Here is a 21,496-nt window from a genome sequence, read left to right on the forward strand (position 1 = left end):
TGTTGTTATAACCGTAGGTTAAGTAGGAGGAGCTTGATGGAAGGATCTTTTCAATTCAATAAATCAAAACAAACCAACAACAACAGCAGTTTAGATAGTAATAATATTATCAACGATAATATTAATAACAATCTAAACTTTGAAAATAATAATAATAATAACAATAACAACAACAACAACAACAACAACAACAACAACAATAATAATAATAATAACACCAACAACAATAATACTACAAATGACACAAGTAAAACTAGTGCCAACAGCACCTCAACAGAAGATGATGAAGAAGATATACTCGGAAACAGAAAAAAAGACACCACCGGGAGCAGAGTTCTTCCCATGGATACTTCGTTGACAGGGGCTGCTGAGCCATCAAAAAAGAGAAAGAATACTCAAGACGACAGTGAAGTAGAGGTTCAATATCATCCACAAAAAAGAGCTTCATTTAGTTTAAGTATGTTTATTATTTTTTTTTTTTTTATGTTTAAACGTTAAAAAAAAAAAAAAAAAAAAAAAAAAAAAAAATATTCTAATTATCTTTTTTTTTCCTTTTTTTTTCTCTCTTTTCTTTTATTTTTTTATTTTTTTATTTTTTATTTTCTTTTTTTTTTTATTTTCTTTTTTTTTCTTTTATTTTCTTTTTCTTTTCTTTTTTTTTCTTTTCATTTTATTTTTTTATTATTTTTTTTTTTTTTTTTTTTTTTTTTTTTTTTTTTTTTTTTTTTTTTTTTTTTGTGCGATGTTAGATATTTCTCCAACACAATTACAAAATGATCTTAGTTTAAATATTTTTAATGTCAGCAACAGTAATAACAACAATAATAGTAATAATAATAATAATAATAATAACAATAATAATAATAATAATAATAAAATAAATAATAATTCAAATTTAATTTTAAATAGTTCCGTAGATAGCACAACAAGTAGTAATAATAATAATAATAAAAATTCAAATGATAATCAACAACCACAACAACAACCAGAAGAAATTGAAGGTGAACTTAATAGAGAAAGACAAGAAAGAGATAAGATGCTTCATGAAGAAGCAGAGATTGAACAATATAAATATGGTGATGGTGAAGAAGGTGAGAATTATGAAATAATGGTAACTCCTCATCATCGTACATCATTTGGTCATATTACATCGGCCAATTCTGATGAAACTACAAACAATGAATCTGGTAGTCCAATTAATAGTAGAAAGATGGTAACTGATGAAGAAGACCCACACAGTAGTCATAATGAAGATCATCAATCCGATCAAGATAATCATGGTCAATTTATGAATGATGAACATCAAAGTACAGATGATGATCAAAATAAATCGGACAATGAAAAAGAATCAGAGTCAGCAAGAAACTCTGGTGATCTTCAACAAAAGGTGCATAACAGTAAGGATGAATCAACAGTATCAACACCACAACATATCTTTAACAATGGCAATGGCGAAGGAGAAGAAGAGGATGACGACGATGAAGAATATGATGTTCCACTTAGAATTCAAACGGTTGCCAATAATAAATCAACAAAACTCAGTCTTAGCAATTGTTGGTTAAAAGTGATACCAACCGATGTTTGGTCAATCTTGGAATTACGTGATCTTGATCTATCAGCCAATCAATTGAAAAAGGTATCAAAATCTATTGGATTATTGGTACATTTAAAACGTTTACGTTTGAATCATAATCAATTGACAGCATTACCAAAGGAACTTTATTCATTACCACGTCTTACAACACTTTATTTGAATAATAATAACTTTAAAGTGGTACCAAAAGAAATCAATCGTTTAACGAGTTTAAAAACTTTGGATCTTAGTTTCAATCAAATTACAGATATTTCACCACAAACAAACCTCCACCAAATGACAAACTTGGTTGAGCTTCGTCTTCGTTACAATCAACTCTCATCATTACCACAAAATATGTTGGAATCAAATCATTTACAGGTACTTTGGTTGGAAGGTAATAGATTACCATTGAATAAAGCAATTCTCAAGAAATCACCCTCTGAAATCTTATCATTTCTTCGTGGCTATAAACCACCCAATAAAAAGGTGAACGATAAAGTCATCAACAAAGCGCATGTTAACCCTGCACTTCCACCAATTGATACAGCTTCAACCATTGCAGTAGCACAAGTTTTTGCACAAAAAGAACTTGACACTAAAAAAAGAAAGAAGGAGAATCTAGATGATTTTAAAAAACAACATATTGAAACAGAACTTAAATTGAAACAACTTGAAGAGGAATTGCAAATTGCAAATGCCAAGGCAACCAAATTCGAGGAAGAAGCTTCACTTTTACAACAACAATTTAATAATCCAAATACACCAACAGGTCCTTCATTAAATTTACCTTCTATTTTATTGAATCAACCCCATTTAGGATGGGATCAACAACAACAACAACAACAACAGCAATCACCAAACGTTTCAACCCCACCAATTTCAACATCACCTGTATTAACAGGTGGTCAACAAGTTGTAAATGGAATTTCACAAATTTCATTATTATCACCAACTCAACAAATTAATAATCCACCGTCACCTGTAACACAATTTAATCAAGCATCGCCTCAACATAATAACAATCAACAACAGCAACAACAACAACAACAACAACAACAACAACAACAACAACAACAACAACAACAACAACAACAACAACAACAACAACAGCAACAACAACAACAACAACAACAACAGCAACAACAACAACAACAAAATGGTTCACCACAACAACCACATGTAAATAATAATAACAATAATAATATTCAACAAAATAAAGATCATCAATTTCCGGTACCAACAATACCGGCAAAGATAATTGAAGTAGAAAAACCTTTTGAATGGGAAGTACCACTTTCAGAGATTGCAATTGGTGCTAGAATTGGAAGAGGTGGATATGGTCAAGTTTTTAGAGGTTCATGGAGAGGAACAGAAGTAGCAGTGAAAATGCTTTTTAATGACAATGTAAATTTAAAACTTATTAGTGATCTAAGAAAAGAGGTGGACTTATTGTGTAAATTAAGACATCCAAACATCGTTTTATTTATGGGTGCTTGTACTGAACCATCATCACCTTGTATTGTTACAGAATATTTATCACGTGGTTCATTGGCAAACATTTTATTGGATGAATCGATAGAAATGGATTGGGGACTACGTTTACAATTGGGTTTCGATTGTGCACGTGGTATGACCTATCTTCACTCAAGAAATCCAATTATCATTCACAGAGATTTGAAAACAGATAACCTATTGGTCGATGACAGTTGGCAAGTAAAGGTGGCAGACTTTGGTTTGGCAACTGTCAAATCACACACTTTTGCAAAAACCATGTGTGGTACAACAGGTTGGGTTGCCCCAGAGGTATTGGCTGAAGAGGGTTACACCGAGAAGGCTGATGTCTACTCGTATGCAATCGTATTGTGGGAGTTACTCACTCGTTTAATACCCTATGCCGGTAAGAACACAATGCAAGTGGTAAGATCAATCGATAGAGGTGAAAGATTACCAATGCCTGCTTGGTGTCCACCAAAGTATGCAGCCTTGATGAATAGATGTTGGGAAACCGATCCCACTCATCGTCCATCTTTTCCAGAGATTTTACCAATTATGGAGGGAATGATCTCTGAATTTCAAAAAGAGAAGAAGGAATCAATAGCGCAAGGTAGACCAATACCTTATGTTGGCCCACCTGAAAAAGATCCATCCAATAAACAACCACCACAAAATATGGCAACAACAATTCAACAACAATTGGCACAACAACAACCTCAACAATTATTAGAACAACAAATACTCCTACAAGTTCAACAACAAGCTCAACTCCAACACTTACAACAACAGTTGGAGCAACAACAAAAATTACAACAACAATTACAACAACAAATAGCACATCCAAATAATCCAAATAATTTTTATTTTCAACAACAACTTCAACAGCAACAATTTCAACAACAACTTCAACAACACCAACAACATTTTCAACAACAACAACAACAACAACAACAACAACAGCAACAGCAGCAACAACAACAACAACAACAGCAACAACAACTACAACAAACTGGGTCACCAATAGATAATAGATTAAATTACAACTTCAACAATTCAAATAATAGTGATATCCAACCAATGCAACAAGAAAACAATTATAGAATGAACATAAATGATAAGAAATAATAAAAAAATTAAATAAGAAAAAAAAAAAAAAAAAAAAAAAAAAAAAAGTTATATCCAACTTTTTACATATTCATAAACAATAACAAAAAAACAAAAAAAATAAAAATAAATTAAAAGCTATTATATATTCATTTCAAAATAAAATTAATTTATTTAAAAAAAAAAAAAAAAAAAATCTTTCATTTGCTATTTTTATTTTTATTTTTATTTTTATTTTTATAAGCCAAATAGTTGTTTTATTTTTAAATGGTTTTTAATAACAAAGTCACAATAGATTCTATTGCCCATTAAAGCTAATTAATATCAGATTCTTTTTTCATGACAAATTAGAAATCAAAGATATTGAATCAAAAAAAAATAAAAAAATAAAAAAATAAAAAAATAAAAAAATTTTAAAACAATCAATATGACTTTCATGTTTTAAATAACAATGATTATCTTTAATTTTTATTTTTTTTATTTTTATTTTTATTTTTACTTTTAATATTAATTTTATGATAATACTTTTTTTTTTTATTTTTTATTTTTTTATTTTTTTTTTTAAATTGCATCATTATAGATTTAACCAAAATAAGAAAAACGATTAGATTTTAAAATAATTTTAATAGTCAAATAGAATGTCATGAAAGAATGAAAAGATTTAAGAAATCAACAATTATTAGAAAATTTTTATTTTGGAAAAAAAAACAATTAAAATAAAAAATAAAAAAATAAAAATAACCCCCCCCTACACACAAAAAATAAACCACAACAAAACATCATATGGCGATTACTATGGTTATGTAAATATGTAATCTAACAAATAATTTTTTACTTTTTTGTTGAGTTTTTAAACTATTTTTGATAACATTTGTAATTTATTTAAAAATGGTATGCCGACATTTCATTAAGACTTTATTCTCTTTTTTATATAAAACTACTAATCAAAATTGAAATAAATAAAAAAATAAAAAATCAAATAATATTAAAATTATTAAAAATTAATAGACACATATTTAGAAAATAAAAAAAATAAAAAAAAATAAAAAAAAAATAAAAAAAAAAAAAAAAAAAAAAAAAAATATCTTTTTTATTTTTCCCCACACTTCCACCAGTACCACGTAGTGTAAAAAGTGAAAATATCGAAAAAAAAAGATTTTTTTTTTTTTTTTTTTTTTTTTTTTTTTTTTTTTTTTTTTTTTTTTTTTCAAAATTACTTTTTTTAATCATTTCAATAAGAAACTTGTCATTTGACTTTTTAATATTTAAGGTGAGAAAATTTATATTATTAATTTTTATATTTAATTTTTCCTTTTTTTTTTTATTTTTTTTTCTTATAATCTTAAATTTAAACAAGAAAATAATAAAAGGTTTGGTTAAAAAAAAAAAAAAAGAGAAAAAAGAAAAAAAAAACAATTGCTACATTTTCGGAAATAATTAATAATTTTGTTTTGGTTTATTTTTCCTTTTATTTATTAAATTATCGATATCAGTGCCGTTTTAAAAACATATTTAAAAAAAACAATTTTTTTTTTTTTTTTTTTTAAAAAACATTTTTTTTACTTTTTTTTTTTTAACTTATTCTATTTTTTTTTTTTTTTTTTCATAAAAAAGGAGTTTTTGAGGTTTGCTAAGAACCAAATCCAAAAAATACAGATCCTCCTTACTTTATAAATAATAACTACAAGAACAGTTAAATTCAATTAAATAATAACAACAGCACTAATCAAATCCAAAATAAAATAAAATAATAATAAAATAAAAAAAAAAAAATAAAAAAAAAAAAATTTCCTTTTCATACCTATCAGAAATAATTTTATTTTAATTTCACACCAAAAAAAAAAAAAAAAAAAAAAAAAAAAACTCAATCCTCAAAAAAGGAAATAAAATTAAATTTGTTTAGAAAAAAAAAAAAAAAAAAAAAAGTGGAAAAAAATTTTTGGGTTAAAATGAAATTAAAATTAAAAAAATTATTAGGGCAAATATAAGATAACTTTATATCAATCAATTAAAAAAAAAAAAAAACACTCAACCTTATAAAATTCTCACAATTGAAACAACCAACTAATAATAATAACTCCCACACAAAAAAAAAAAAAAAAAAAAAAAAAAAATTTAAAATTTTCAAGTCTGGGATTACATATAAAAAAACACAAATTTTTTCCAAAAAACAATCTGGTTAAGGGTTACAGTTACTCTCCCAAAAAACTTCGGCGTGGTTTTTTTTTTTTTTTAAATTTAAATTTTTTTTTTTTTTTTTTTTTTTGATTATTTAAATTTATTTTTTTTTGATTTTTTTTTTTTTTTCCTTTTTTTTTTGATTTTATTTAAAAAAATTTTTTTTATTTTTTTTTTTCTTTTTTTCTCCATGTTATTTTTTTTTTTAAAAATATATTAATATTTATAACTCAGTGTAAGTGATTGTGGTTGAAAAAGAGGTTGTTTATAAAAAAAAAAAAAAAAAAAATAACAACCAAAATAAAAATAAAAAAATATTAAAATATTTTTAGAATTTTTTATTTATCTATTTTTTTTATTGTTATAATTTATTTAATTAATTAAATTTTTTTTTTTTTTTTTTTGATTTTTATTTAAAATTATTAAATCATAACTTAAAAGTTACTAATATATATTTTCTTTTTTTTTCAAATAAAAATAAAATTTTCAATTTTTTCAATTTTTATTTTATTTATTTTTTTTTTTTAATTTTTTAATTTTTTTTTTTTTTTTTAATTATTTATTATTTTCAAAAACACACACACACACACACTTATATTTGAATAAAAAAAAACAATATAATTTTTTATACATAAAAAAAAAAAAAAAACCTACGCCACAAAAGAAATTGTATACAAAAAAAAAAAAAAAATCAAAGAAAACGTTAATATTTCATAAAATCAAATCAACAAAAACTAATCAAAAAAAATAAAAAAAAAAAAAAGAAAAAAAAATTTAAAAATAATGACATCATTTTTACTCTTCAATCCTGGAAGTTTGCAGCAACAGCAACAACCACACTCTTTTTCAAAAGATTTTATCAACAATAACAATAATAATAATAATAATTGTCAATCATCATTTTCAACACCATTAGGAGGTAGTAATGGTATTAATAATCCAAATGCAACAACCAACAACACCACCACAACAACAACTACCACAACAACAACAACCAATCCATTAAGTGGTAGCACTGGAATCAATAACTCAAATATTGAAGTAATTGATATTGATCAATGTTTAAAGCATTGTGGATGTCGTAACCCAAAGGAATTAATTCAATTGATTCGTTCTGATGCAATTGAAAACGTTGAAATTTCATGGCCAGATGATATGGGTTTATGGTACATGAATACAATCAAATCGCATGAGGTTAGTCTTCAAAACTTGGTTGAAGGTGTAAGAGTAGCAGGTCAATTATTATTATTGGACCCAACATCTGCACGTTTTGATCTCTCAAAGAAACAAAAGACCATTGTTGTCCGTTCAGTCAACATTGATCGTTCATCATCAAGTCTCTCATCAGAGGATGATGATTGTTGTTATGAAACAGAAGAGGATGACAATGGTGAAGATGGTGAGGTCGTTAGATCACCACAATCCAAATTTTCACTTCTATTGGATGAGAGTGAAAAATTCAGAAAAAGCTTCTCACTCAAGAAATCATCAAGATCAGCATTTAAAAAGAATAAAAAGGATTATCATCATGGCTCTAGCGCAGGAGGAGGAGGAAGTAGTGGTGGAGTTGTGGTATTACATTATGATAATAATGGAAATCAATTACACTATAGCAATTCAATGACTGACAACAATAGTCGCCATCACCAACATGGTGGAGTTGGTGATGGTTATCCTCATTCTCCACCTGCAGCAGGAGGAAAATCATTGGGAAAGAGAGGTTATCAACAATGGAGCAATAGTAACAACAATAACAACAACAACAACAACAATAATAACAACAACAATGGTGCTAGTGGTTTTGTTCAAAGTGATGAAGATTTGGATGCATCGTGGTTGGAAGAGATAAAGAGAAATCGTGCAGAGGTTGTACCAGATCTCAGTAGTCCGGCACTTTTCTCTATGGATAAACGCTCTCCAAGTCCGACTTTGGGTAGTTCGTGTGGTTCATCAAGTCCTGGTTTAAATAATTCCGGTAATGAAATGAATAACAGTCAAGACTCTCCTCTTGGGGTAAGTGGTGGCAATGGCAACAGTCTCAATATTAGCTCGGGCATTCAATGTCCGCCTGGTGCCAATATCGATTCTGCTGAAAAAGCAATTTTAGAAGGTCAAATCCATTTGCCACCTTTATTAAGACCAAGACAATATCACGCCTGCAAAACCTCCAAAGAAAACAGGCCAACTAAAAGAAGAAAGAACCATACCTCTTTATTCTGTAGACATTGTGGTACCACTGATACACCAGAATGGAGAAGAGGTCCCGATGGTCGTAAATCACTTTGCAATGCATGTGGTCTCCATTACTCAAAATTGGTTAAAAGAGAAAATATGGCAGTACCTGAATTATCTAGAACCTTTGAATTATCTGAAATTTTAAACCCTTCCGATTAAAAACAAAACTGAAATATTATTAAAACAACTATTTTTTTTTTTAAAAAAAAAAAAAAAAAAAAAAAAAAAAAATATTATTATTATTATTTTCATTCAACCATTTATTTCAAATTTCATTCAATTTCAACCAATAATTTTATTTCCAAAATTTTTGTTTCAAAAAAAAAAAAAAAATTCATTCAATAATTATTTATCAATTTACTTTAATTATATTGAAACAAACTTTATCTTGTAATTAAAAAAAACAAATTAATTTACACAATATTCGCCAACCAATTTACTTTTAAAATAAAAATTAAAAAAAAAAAAAAAAAAACCCCCATGTAATTATTAAAAAAATAAGTGTTTATTAAAATATTATATCTTTTTATTTTATTTATTTATTTTTTATATTCGATTATTTTGGATTTAAGTAGATTTTAAATTTTAAAAAAGTTTGGTAAAAAAAAAAAATTATATTTTAAAAGAAAACAATTTTTTTTTTTATTTTGGTTTTAGTAACCAACAAAATAATATTATAATAAAATATTGACTCTTTGGTTATCAAATTAAAAATTTTTCTAATATTAGATAAAAATAAGAAGATTTGAGATGATTAAGGTAATAGTGAGTATATNNTGGGCAAATTAAAATTATTTTAATTATTTTTTTATTTTCATTATTTTTTTTTTTTTTATTTTATTTTTATTTTATTTTTTTTTTTTCTGATTGTTTCTTTGCAGTACCAGCTTGGATAAAAAATTGATAAAAAATAAAAAAAAAAAAAAATTAAAAATTGGAAATATCTTTTTTGAATTTTCTATTCATTTTTTCGAAAATTTGTTGTTTCCCATGGTCAAAAAGACGTTTTATTTTATTTTATTTTTTTTTTTTTTTTTTTTTTTTTTTTTTTTTTCTTAAAGCCCTTTCAAAAAAAAAAGATCTTAATTTTTTTTTTTTTTTTTTAATTTTTTTTTTTTTTTTTTTTTTTTTTTTTAAATTTCCATTTTTTATTTATTGTAATTAAAAATTAATTAATAATAATCAAATATTATTATAATAAAAGATTGGTAAAAAACCATGTCAAAATTATTAATTTTATTGTTATTATCATTGGTTGCTTCAATCTTTTCAACTCCATTGGATGATTATGTCAATGCTCCTGACGATACGTATGTTGATCAAAACTAAATATTTTTTTTATTATTTTTATTTTTTTTATTTTTGTTTTTTGTTTTTTGTTTATAATAATTAAAATAAACAGATATATATATATTTCAGCAAATATCAAATCAAACGACTTTATTATAATTGTTTTTTTTTTTTTTTTTTTTTTTTTTTTTTTCAAATAATAACAGATTTTTTTCATTTTTTTAATTTTTTTTTTTTTTCAAATAACAATTTAGCTACAAGTGGACATTAAATAATACAATTGAATATGAAACTTTTACAGGTTACATTTTAGAGTTGAGTATGTTTTTTATTTTTTAAAAAAAAATAAAAATAAAATTAAAAAAAAAAAATATTGATTAACTTTTATTTTATTTTTTAGCATCACAAACATGGATGGCTGAAAAATCAGATTGGCCAGTTTGGAAACATTGGGTTTCAATTTGTGTACCAAAAGGTGTTACAACTACAACTACATTTATATATGTTGATGGTGGTTCAAATGATAACTGGAAAGTACCAGGTTCAATGGATCAAACAAGTAAGATTAATTTCAATTATAATTAATTGTTTAAATAGTACTAAAATAATTATTGGATAAAAATTAATTATTTTTTATTTTTTATTTTTTATTTTTTTTTTATAAAAGTTGAAATTGTTTGTCTTTCATCTGGTTCAGTTAGTGTTGGTTTAACTCAAATTCCAAATCAACCAATCATTTTCAATAATGATGGTGTTCAAAGATTTGAAGATGATCTCGTTGCTTATACTGTAAGGTTTTGTTTAATTTAATTTAATTGATTATTATTAAAATCAAAAACAACAACCCTAATTTTAAATTAATATAATAATAAAATTTAGTGGAGACAATTTTTAGGAAATACAAGTGAACCACTTTGGTTAGCAAGATTACCAATGACTAAAGCTGTTGTTAAATGTATGGATGCAGTTCAAGAATTTGGTAAAACCATTGGTTACAATAGTGAAAACTTTGTTATTGCTGGTGCATCAAAGAGAGGTTGGACAACTTGGCTTGCTGGTGTAGTTGATCCAAGAATTATTGCAATCGTTCCAATTGTTATGCCAATTTTAAATATGATTCCAAATATGGGTCATCAATTTTATGCATGTATGTATTTTTTAATATATAATCCAGTTTTTTCCAATTTTTATTTTTTTTTTTATTAATTTTTTTTTTTATTTTTTTTTTTTAGATGGTGAATGGAGTTTCGCATTAAATGATTATACAGGCCAAGGTGTTATGGATTATTTGAATGGACCACAAATGGTAGAATTAGCAGCAATTGTTGATCCATTTAGTTATCGTGATAGATATACAATGCCAATTTATGCAATTGCATCAAGTGATGATGAATTTTTCCTTCCAGATTCACCACAATTCTTTTGGAATAATTTAACAGCAACACCAGAGAAACATCTTAGAATCGTACCAAATGCTGAACACTCTTTAATGGGTCATCAAATTGATATCATTTTATCGATTGTTACATTTGTTAGATTATTAATTACAAATCAACCACGTCCAACTTTTACATGGGATATTACCTACTCTGAAGATTTAAATAGTGGTACAATCGTTTTAACAGTACCAGAAGGTGGTATCATTCCATACAAAGTTAAAGTTTGGACAGCAGTAACTGAAAGTACAACCAGAAGAGATTTCCGTATCATCACATGTATGGATATCACCAAATGTATTCAATTCATCATTTGGGATCCTTCTGATATTACTCCAACTTCCACTGGTGTATATTCAATCACTTTATCAAAACCAGATGCTGGTTGGAGAGCTTTCTTCCTTGAAGCTGAATATTTATATGCTAAAAATTCAATCGATGATGAATATACTCTTAAATTCACTTCTGAAGTTGCCATTGTACCAAATACTTTACCATTCGGTTCATGCTCTGAATATAATGCATGTGGTGATGGTAGTCAAGGTGATAGTGCTAGTTCAACTGCAACTTTATAAATATAAAAAATAAAAAAAAAAAAAATAAATAAATAAAAAAAAAAAAAAAAAAAAAAAAAAAAAATCAATGTGTTTGTGAATATATATATATAAATACCAAATTTTTTTTATTTTATTTTTATTATTTTTAATATTTTAATTTTTTCTTAAGAATAAATTTTTTAAATTTAAATTTTTATTATTTTTTAAGAATATTTCTTTGAATTGGTCAATTTCTTTTTCAAATGAAAAATAACAATTGTATAATATTTTTATAGTTTTTAAATGTTTTGATTGATTTGAAATTAAAAAGTTTTCAAATTCTTTAAAAGGGATATAATTTGAAATATGAATTTTTAAAGTATTTATATTTTCATTTCTATTTAAATGTAATGAAATTTTCTCTATTGATTCACTATTACAATATAGTGTATTTATAATTGGAAATGATGTTGTATCAATTAATTGATTTAATATTGATAAATCATTATCATTTTCAATGTTATAATTTACTAAACCTAAAGTATTGATATGTTTATTACCTTTTAAACAATGGATTAGGTTTTCCAAGAAATCAATTTCCTTTTCATCAGGTTCTGGAAGTCTTGGATAAAATAATAATCTTTTTATTGATTTGTTTTTTGATAAATTTGAAAATGTTTTTAAAAATAGTTGATTAGAAATTGGTTCATCTTTAATTTTAGTATCTTCTTCATCAACATTACATAATCTAATACTAATTGATTTAATATTATCATAATTATTTTCTGAATTGTCTAATAAACATTTAATAAATGAACATGGTGTATTTTGATTTGAAAATTTAATTGTCTTTGTTGAAAATGGTAAATTATTTTGATTATAATTACCAGTAAAAGAAGAAGAGGAGGAGGAGGATGATGATGATGATGAACTTTCATTTAGTATATTATTAATTCTTAATAAATCAAAACCATAATCATCATCATTTGAAATTAAATACATTTTGGTTGGTTTATAATGCTGAAGAATTTGAAATGAATATTGATAGATTTGATGTTGTTCATAACTATACTCTGATAATTCTTTTTTATTTGATATTGGAGGACCAGGACGATGTCCAAGTTCCCACATTAATCTTACTCTTTCAAAACTATATTGAATTGGTTTATGTTGTTCGTGTACATGGGAATTTGAATAAATTGATCCAGTATAGTACATTGAATCTATTAGATTCATAAAATGAATTCTTTTTAAATTTTTACATTTTTCTTTGATTTCTGTTGGTAGAATTGGGTAAATTTGATCTTTTTCAGTTTTACATATAATATATTCAATATTTTTATAATTTATTAATTTAATACTATCATTATTATTATTATTATTATTTTCGTAATGATTATCATTAAAAATATATGATATAAATGATTCATATGATATGATCAAATTTATTTCTTTACTATTAAATGTTAAAATATTTTGTATTATTTTAAATGTTTGTTTTGATATTAATGAATAATTAAGAATTTCTTTAATATTTAAATCTTTTAAAAGAAATATTAATAAATCTGAAAATATAAAATTATTTAATCTTGTCATTACTTTTAATTTACCATTAAAAAAAAAAAAAAAAAAAAAAAAAAAAATTAATTTTTGATAATAAAAAAGAAAAAAAAAAAGAAAAAATGATGAAAAAATATCTTAATTTTTTTTTTTTTTTTTTTTTTTTTGGGTTATTTAAATAATTTCTTATTTTTATTATTTTAGGAAAAAAATAAAAAAAAAAAAATTTAAATTTGGAAATCAAAAAAACAAGGGTAAAAATAACTATTTTTAAGAACCTATTTGGTTCTATAAAAATATTCACTCCCCACCAGCTGGTCAAAATTATTTTTTAATCGATTTCTTTTTTTTTTTTTAATTTTTTTAAAAAAAAAGTAACGTCTTTTTTAACGCATATTAAGTCACCATAACCACCAGTTTTGGATTTTTTTTTTTTGATTTTTATTTTTTATTTTTATTTTTTTTTTTCACCTTTTTATTTTCATATTTTTTTTTTTTTTTCACCTTTTTATTTTCATATTTTTTTTTTTTTTTCACCTTTTTATTCCTTTTTTTTTTTTTTTTTTAATATTAAATAAATAATATATAATAATTGTTGTTATAGTGCCATTTTGTAATATTAATAATTAAAAGTGCTTTAGTTATTATAATTATTATCACACACAATTTTCATTATTATTTTTTAATTTTTTTTTTATTTTTTTTTTTTTTCAATTAAATAAATAATTTCACACTACAACTATTTTTATATATATTTTTGTTTTTTATTTTTATTTTTATTTTTATTATTTTTTTTGTTGAATATCGATATTTAATAATATAAAAAAAAAAAAAAAAAAAAAAAAAAAAACAAAAAAAATGTCAAGTAATACTACAACACCAACACCAACATCAACACCAACACCAACATCATCACCAAGTATAGGACCAGTACCTATACCTTATGAATCAGCAAGTTTTGGAAATTTATTATTTTTTGCAATTTCATTAGTACTATGTGGAGTTGTCGTATTGATTGGTATGAAACAATACATTTCATTAAAGAGAACACCAATTTATGCAACATTTTTCTCTTTTTTAGGTTGGTTTATGTGTTTTTCAATTGCATATTTAGTACCATTAGATATTATTGTTGTAAGTATTATTAATTAATTAAATTTAATAAATTTAAATACAAATTTTAATTATTTTTTTTTATTTTTTATTTTTTTTTTTCCTCAAAGACTGATCATTTACAATGTGTTATTGAAAACAATGAAACATTAACAGGAGAATGTGAGATACCAGTAACTTATTTACCATATGGAATGATAACACAACAATGGAGATTTTTATATTTTGGATCATTGATATTATGTTGGGTAATATTCCCAGTACTTCAATCATTTTCAACAGCAGGTGATTTTAGATTTTGGGAAAGAGTAAAGAGAGCAACTAAAGAGAATGTTATATTATATACTTTTATGTTTATTGCAGGATTAATTGGTATCATTGTGATTCTAAGTGTTAAAGAGATGGATCCAAGTAGTTTTTTAAGTTTTGTAATGTTATTAGCAAATGTCTATGGTGTGATTTTAATTACTATCACAATGGGATACGGATTAATCGATGTGCCACGTAATCTATTAAGAAAAGGAAGTCATTATGCAATTCTACGTAACTATCGTGTGGAGGCTGTAGTGTTGAAAACTGAATTGGAGGATGTTAAAAGACAATTGATTGACCATTTGAAATTGATTAAAACCATATCGGATAGAGCAGGTCAATACGACCCATTTAGAATCTATTTAGATGTTATCATTTCAAAATGTCCAACAGAGTATGATGTATTGATTCAAGAGTACCATGCTGAACCATTACCAGCAGGTATGGAAGCAGAGATTTTAAGTTATAAATATTTAGTTGGTATTCATTCTACTCTATTGGATTTAGTTGATCGTAATCATTCCGCAGAGGTGTTGTATGAACGTTTATTAGGTAAAGCATTTGCAATTGAGGATATTATTGAAACTCGTGAACGTAACAAACAAACAGCTGGAAACAACCAAATCGCCGGTGAAGAGAGATCAATTCAGTGGTCATTTAAATCAACGAAATCAAATGGTAAATTCGAATATTTATGGCATATGTATATTCATCCTTGGTATTTCATTATTGCAGGTTTGGTTTGTGTTTGTTTGTCAGGTATTATATTGTGGAGTGAAATTGTATTAGCACTCGTTAGTAATCCAGATTATTCACCATTCTATCGTGCAATCGTAAGAATGGAGCCAGGTATTGGTTTACAAATATTTTGTTTCATACCAATGATCTATATGTGTGTTTGCTCCTATTCAACATTATTCAAATTACGTATTTCAAACTATTACCGTCTCGTACCACAACAATCAAATACTTTTAGTATCATGTTTAGTGCAAATTATCTTTGCCGTTTAGCTGCTCCATTAGCATATAATTTCATTCAAATTTGTCATGTAAATCAAGATAATTCAATCGTTTCTCCCTTTTCAAAGATTATGGGTGATATGAATGCTTTTGGTGATAATGCATTGGGTAAAAGATTCACTCTATTCTTTCCAATCTTTATGATTGTAGTTTGTGTCATCTCTTTCTTTAATCTTCATAAAAGATTGGCCGGTTCTTGTTGTATTAGAAGTTTAAGAATTGTAACTGATACTTCTGAAGGTGCAGTAGACCATGGTTTGAAAATTTTAAAACAAGAACGTGAAGAAAGATCTCTTACTGGTGGTGTTGCTCCTGTCAAAACAAGAATGAGTATCGTTAAAGAAATGTTCACCAAAAAGAAAGGAGCTGGTATTTTAGTAACCGATAATAGTCAATTAGATGGTGCCAGTGGTGCTCATAGAGAACCATCAATTGATTCTTCAAATAGATATAAACCTACACCAACAAAAACTTCAATTAATATTCCAAAATTATCAAGAACTTATACTTCTGCTGCTGGTAATGTTTATTCTTCAACTCAAGATGGTGATGAAAATTCTAATTCAGGTATCAAACCAATTAATAGTTTCTTTTCCAGTATTTTGGGTGAAAAAGGAAATGCATCAAATAATAATAATAATAATAATAATAATAATAATAATAATAATAGTAATAATAAAAATAGTAATAATAATAATAATTCAATTTTAACATCAAATTATGAAAGTTATTCTACTCCAAGAACTAAAGACAAACAAGGTTTACTTTCATCTGCTTTAGATAAAATGGATTTTTCTTTCCAAGATGATGATGATCATACTTTTGATGATATAGAAATGGGTGCTTATGGAACTGGCCGTAAAAATAAAAAGTAATAAATTTAATAAATTAAAATTTCTTTTTTTTTAAAATTATTATTTTAAATTTTTCATTTATATAATTTTATTTATTAAATTTATTAATGATGTTTTAAATTTTTTATTTATCATTATTGTAAAATCCAGCCAAATTTGGAAATTACAAAATTCACCATTTAAGGAGATCAAAAGTGGTTTAATTTTTAAAAAAATTGTGATGACAAAACAAAATTCTTCTAAAAAAAAGCAAATTTGGCTGGATTTTACAACAAAAAAAATATTTTTAACAATCATTTAATTTAATTTAATTTTTTATTTTATTTTATTTTATTTTTATATTTAATTATTTAGATGTTTGATTATGATAGTAAAGTGAAATTAAAATTATTAAAATTGAGGAAAAGATAATAATCTTATTTAAGGGAAAACTTGATTTTGATTTTTTATATTCTACAAACCATTCTGAGTTGTCTAAAAATTCATAATTTTCTGGTGATATTGATTGGAATGTTTTTAAAACATTAAAATAATATTCTAGTTTTGTTTTATAGTGTTTATTTTTTGAATTTTCCATTTGATTTAAATTGAAATAGATTGAGCCAATAATTTCAATAGTTTTTAATAGTGAAACCAATGAGTCATTATTATTATTATTACTATTTGTTTTTTCAATTGATTGTTTAAAATCATTAAAATTTATTTTAGTTTTTGAAATTTGATTTTCTAAAATTGTTAATGACTTTTGTAAATTTGAAATACTTTCTTGATTTAATTTTAATAATTTATAATTTTCACCAATGTTTTTATAAGCTATAGCAAGTTTCATAGTGTTAATTGGGTTTTTATCACCTCCATCATCTTCAAGAATTTTAATTATTTTATTTGAATAGTCAATTGAGGTTTGATAATCTTTTGAAAGGTAGGAAGCAGTTGATAAACATTCAAGAATTTGTAATAAATTATCACCATTTGATTTTTGAATATTATAAGATTTTAAAAAACAATTGAATGATTCCCTATTCTCTAATCTCTTTTTATAACAAACACCAAGGTTATAATAACTTTCACCAATATCTTTATGAGTTAAATTTGTTCTATGAATTTTTAATCTAATATTTAATGATTCTTGAAGATTCTTTAAAGAGTTTAATAAAACTGTTGGATTAATTAAAATATCAGCATCTTTCAAATAGGATAAACCAATTTTTTCAAAACAAGTTGCAATATCGGCATGATGAGATGATTTGTATAATTCTTTATAAAGTTTTATAGTTTTTTCAAAATTTTCAATGGCAACCTTGAAATTACCTTCCAAATAGTCAATCATTGATAATTTAAAATTACTCTTTACCGATATTGGACTAATTTCATTTGATTCGGTTTCAATTAAATTTAATGCCATTAAATATTGATTTTTTGCATTCTTAATATCATTATTTTTTGAAGAATAATAATCACCTAAATTTAAATGAATTGAAGCTAAAGCTTCATTTGATTTTTCAATTGATAATGATTTTTCATACCATATTAATGATTCATCGATATTACCCAATTTAAAATTACACAAACCAATTTGATTGTAAGTTTTTGAAATCATCTCTTGTTGATTTGAATTTTGTAAAACTAAATTATAAAAATAAATTGCATTTGTAAACTCTTCATTCTTTTGATATGTGAAACCTAATTGAAAAAGTGTGTTTGAAATATCATTTTTTAAATCTTGATTTGAGTGTGTAGAATTTTTCTTCACCTCTAATGATTCATTTAAAAACTTTATAGACTCTTGATATGATGATGATAGTCTATAACAAATAGCCATATTTTCAATCATTTTAATTGTACAAATCTCTTTGAAATTATCATATAAATAACGAAGATGATTAAAATAAATTCTCCAACCTTTTGGATGTTGACTTGATGTTAAATCTAAATTTGAAAGTACAGTTTTAATACGATGAATAGTTTCTTCTTTTTCAGCTCCTGAAATAATTTCATTTCTAATTAATTGTTGAATATATTTATAGGTATTAACTTTTTCAGCAGAACTAAAATTATTAATAACTGAAAGATCAGACCAATATTTAATTGATTGTTGAATGGATTCCATTTGCTGAGTTGATTCAGTGTCATCATTTTGTTGAATTTTGGAAATGACTTGATATGATATTGATTCTGGATCAAGGTATGCCAAAGTATTTAATAGTTGATTTGAATTTGGATTGATTTTAATGAATTCTTTAATAACATTTGATAAAGTTTTATCGAAATCAATGGTATCACCAGTTTCAGATTCCTCTTTATTGAAATGATTAACCAAAATGTTTAATAAATGAATTGAAACTGGTGAGTCTAAATTACAATTTGAATTAATACCTCTAGTTAATAAATAATTATTGGCCTGTTGATTTGTTAATAAAGTTACATTTAAAACTATATCATTAGTTGATTGCTTAGTTAAAGATAAAGTTCTTTCAATGTAAAATGTTCTACCTTTTTCAACTTGACAAGTAATAATAGTTCTTGTATTTAATTTTGGCATATAAAATAAAAATGGTTCAATAATTGTTAAATCTTGAACATTATCAAAAACAAACATAAAGCATGTATCTTGTGAATCCATTATGACTTTATAAAAATCTATTAAATTATTTGGTGATAATTGGAAATCATAGGTTGTACCACATTCTTCAGGTCCATTGTGATCTTTTTGATAATTTTTTAATAAATGATTTGAAAAATCTTCATAAATCATCTCTTTTGTATTACTATGTATATAAAGTAATTTATGATTTTTAAATGGTTGATTTGTTAGTGGATTATTATGATTATTTGATGTTGGGAATTTATTTAATGCATATTCCAAAGCTATTGTTGATTTACCAGAACCTTCTTCACCAGTTAAAATAATCATATTATTATTAGTGAGGATCTTTTCAATTTTATCTAAATAATTATCTGGATCAAAGAATCCTTCACTATTTGAATGAGTAACACGAATTTTATAATCTCTTGGTATATAATCTTGATCATTTGATTTTAAAACTTTTGAAATCTCTTTTGGATTTAAATTAACAATTCTTGAAATTCTTTGTTTTAATGTTTCACAAGTTATCATATTATTCTTTACTGAAATTTGATAAAGTGACTCACTATTCTCTTTAGAAATTTCGAATAATGATTTCAACTCTTTTAATTGTGTAGAGATAAAGTAATCACTAAACTCGTAAAAATAATTTTTAATTGATAATTGATGAATGATTTCATCGATTTTGAATCTATCGAGTACTAGCATACCACTGTAAGGGTTAACAACTTCAACATCATAGAGAACATTATCTTCATCTGGGTTATTTGGATTTTCCAAAGCACCATTATCATTTTTTTCAAAATAAGAAAAGTAGAGTGATAATTGTGAAAGTTTAATGAGTGGCCATTTCTTAACAATTTTATAGTGTCTTGGTTTTCCAGTTTCAAAATCAAAAGTATCTAAAATTACACCTAATTTATGAAACTTTGAACTGATGAGAAAATCCAATTTCATACAGTCAACTTCATCAACACCAGATGGATAAATTCTAAAAGTTGTATCATTATCAAAAATATGATTATTCATTGAGTTTACAATATTTGGTTCTGATAAGTAACTAACAATATTCATACAATGATATGGAATTGATGGTTCTTTATAGTTATCGATTACTTTGAATTGATCCAATGCACCTGGTGAATCAAATGTAACGGTTTTAACATGTTTGAAATTGTGATTGTAAAAACAGTCATAGTGAGCCAACTCTGATAACCAAGCACCCAAACTGTGTCCAACAATTGTGAGATTATAATGTTTAGCTTTACAAATTTCAACAGCTTCTTTAACAACTTTAAATACCATTCTTTGTTGAAATGAATTTTTATCTTTTAAAGTGATACCAACAACATCTTCAAACACGGTAAATGCAGCCTCTCTAATATTGGTTGGTACAGTTCCACGAAATGCCATAATTAAATGATGCATCTCTTTGTTTTCATAAACTGCATATTGAAAACCATCTTCATTTAAGAAATGAATAATCTCCAATTGTGATAAATATTCATTGATTGATTCCAATTGTGATGCTGTTGCTTTTGGTGAATTAATTGCAATGATATCTCTAAAATCTACTGATTTTTTAGATTTGAAAATACTTGGTTCACAATAGATATGGCCAGCTAATACACCACACATATAATCTGATGGATGATAATTGAAAATTTCATTATTCTTTCTTAATCTTTTTATAATTTTACAAAATGTATAATCAAATCTATCTTGTTCTTCGTGAAATAAAATACTACCAATTTTAATATTTCGTTTTAAATGTATTAATAGTCTTTCTAATTCATCTTTACTTAAAATTGATTTTGTTAAATCAACATATCCTCCTGGCCATACAACTTGAAATGATAATGTTGATATTGATTCTGATAATTTAATTGGTGTTAAAGAAATTGGTGGGCTATCAAATAAATCTCCCATTTTTTTTTTTTTTTTTTTTTTTTTTTTATTTTATTTTATTTTATTTTATTTTATTTTATTATATTTTATTTTACTTTTTTTTTTTTTTTTTTTTTTTTTAAAAAAAATCTGATATAAATGAATAATCTTTAATATTATTACAATAATTGAATTATATCTTACAATTAAAAAAAAATTCAAAAAAAAAAAAAAAAAAAAACAATGTGATTAAAAAAAAAAAATCTTAAAAAATACAAAAAATAGAAAAAAAAAACATTTTAAAATATTTTTTA

General features: G+C 24.4%; 6 protein-coding genes across 6 annotated transcripts; 4 read left to right on the plus strand and 2 right to left on the minus strand.

Annotated features, from left to right (window-relative positions):
* Positions 1 to 36: 36 nt before the first annotated feature.
* drkD (leucine-rich repeat-containing protein) lies at positions 37 to 4,195 on the plus strand (the record flags this gene model as incomplete). Its single annotated transcript, XM_635472.1, has 2 exons — positions 37 to 457; positions 750 to 4,195. The coding sequence occupies 2 exons, from the start codon at positions 37 to 39 to the stop codon at positions 4,193 to 4,195; spliced, it is 3,867 nt and encodes a 1,288-aa protein (XP_640564.1).
* Positions 4,196 to 7,135: 2,940 nt separating this feature from the next.
* gtaI (GATA zinc finger domain-containing protein 9) lies at positions 7,136 to 8,746 on the plus strand (the record flags this gene model as incomplete). Its single annotated transcript, XM_635473.1, has 1 exon — positions 7,136 to 8,746. The coding sequence occupies one exon, from the start codon at positions 7,136 to 7,138 to the stop codon at positions 8,744 to 8,746; it is 1,611 nt and encodes a 536-aa protein (XP_640565.1).
* A 1,059-nt stretch (positions 8,747 to 9,805) lies between these two features.
* On the plus strand, positions 9,806 to 11,888 carry aprA (PhoPQ-activated pathogenicity-related protein; the record flags this gene model as incomplete). The annotated part of the gene is made up of 6 exons (XM_635474.1): positions 9,806 to 9,897; positions 10,132 to 10,196; positions 10,278 to 10,436; positions 10,545 to 10,666; positions 10,757 to 11,024; positions 11,110 to 11,888. 6 exons carry the CDS (start codon positions 9,806 to 9,808, stop codon positions 11,886 to 11,888), a joined length of 1,485 nt encoding a protein of 494 aa, XP_640566.1.
* A 135-nt stretch (positions 11,889 to 12,023) lies between these two features.
* Positions 12,024 to 13,445, minus strand: DDB_G0281665 (hypothetical protein; the record flags this gene model as incomplete). Its single annotated transcript, XM_635475.1, has 1 exon — positions 12,024 to 13,445. One exon carries the CDS (start codon positions 13,443 to 13,445, stop codon positions 12,024 to 12,026), a length of 1,422 nt encoding a protein of 473 aa, XP_640567.1.
* Positions 13,446 to 14,267: 822 nt separating this feature from the next.
* Positions 14,268 to 16,729, plus strand: DDB_G0281669 (hypothetical protein; the record flags this gene model as incomplete). Its single annotated transcript, XM_635477.1, has 2 exons — positions 14,268 to 14,543; positions 14,633 to 16,729. The coding sequence occupies 2 exons, from the start codon at positions 14,268 to 14,270 to the stop codon at positions 16,727 to 16,729; spliced, it is 2,373 nt and encodes a 790-aa protein (XP_640569.1).
* A 325-nt stretch (positions 16,730 to 17,054) lies between these two features.
* On the minus strand, positions 17,055 to 21,224 carry DDB_G0281671 (hypothetical protein; the record flags this gene model as incomplete). The annotated part of the gene is made up of 1 exon (XM_635478.1): positions 17,055 to 21,224. One exon carries the CDS (start codon positions 21,222 to 21,224, stop codon positions 17,055 to 17,057), a length of 4,170 nt encoding a protein of 1,389 aa, XP_640570.1.
* Between the last annotated feature and the right edge of the window lie 272 nt (positions 21,225 to 21,496).

This window comes from Dictyostelium discoideum (assembly GCF_000004695.1).
Source record: "Dictyostelium discoideum AX4 chromosome 3 chromosome, whole genome shotgun sequence".
NCBI lineage: Eukaryota > Evosea > Eumycetozoa > Dictyosteliales > Dictyosteliaceae > Dictyostelium > Dictyostelium discoideum.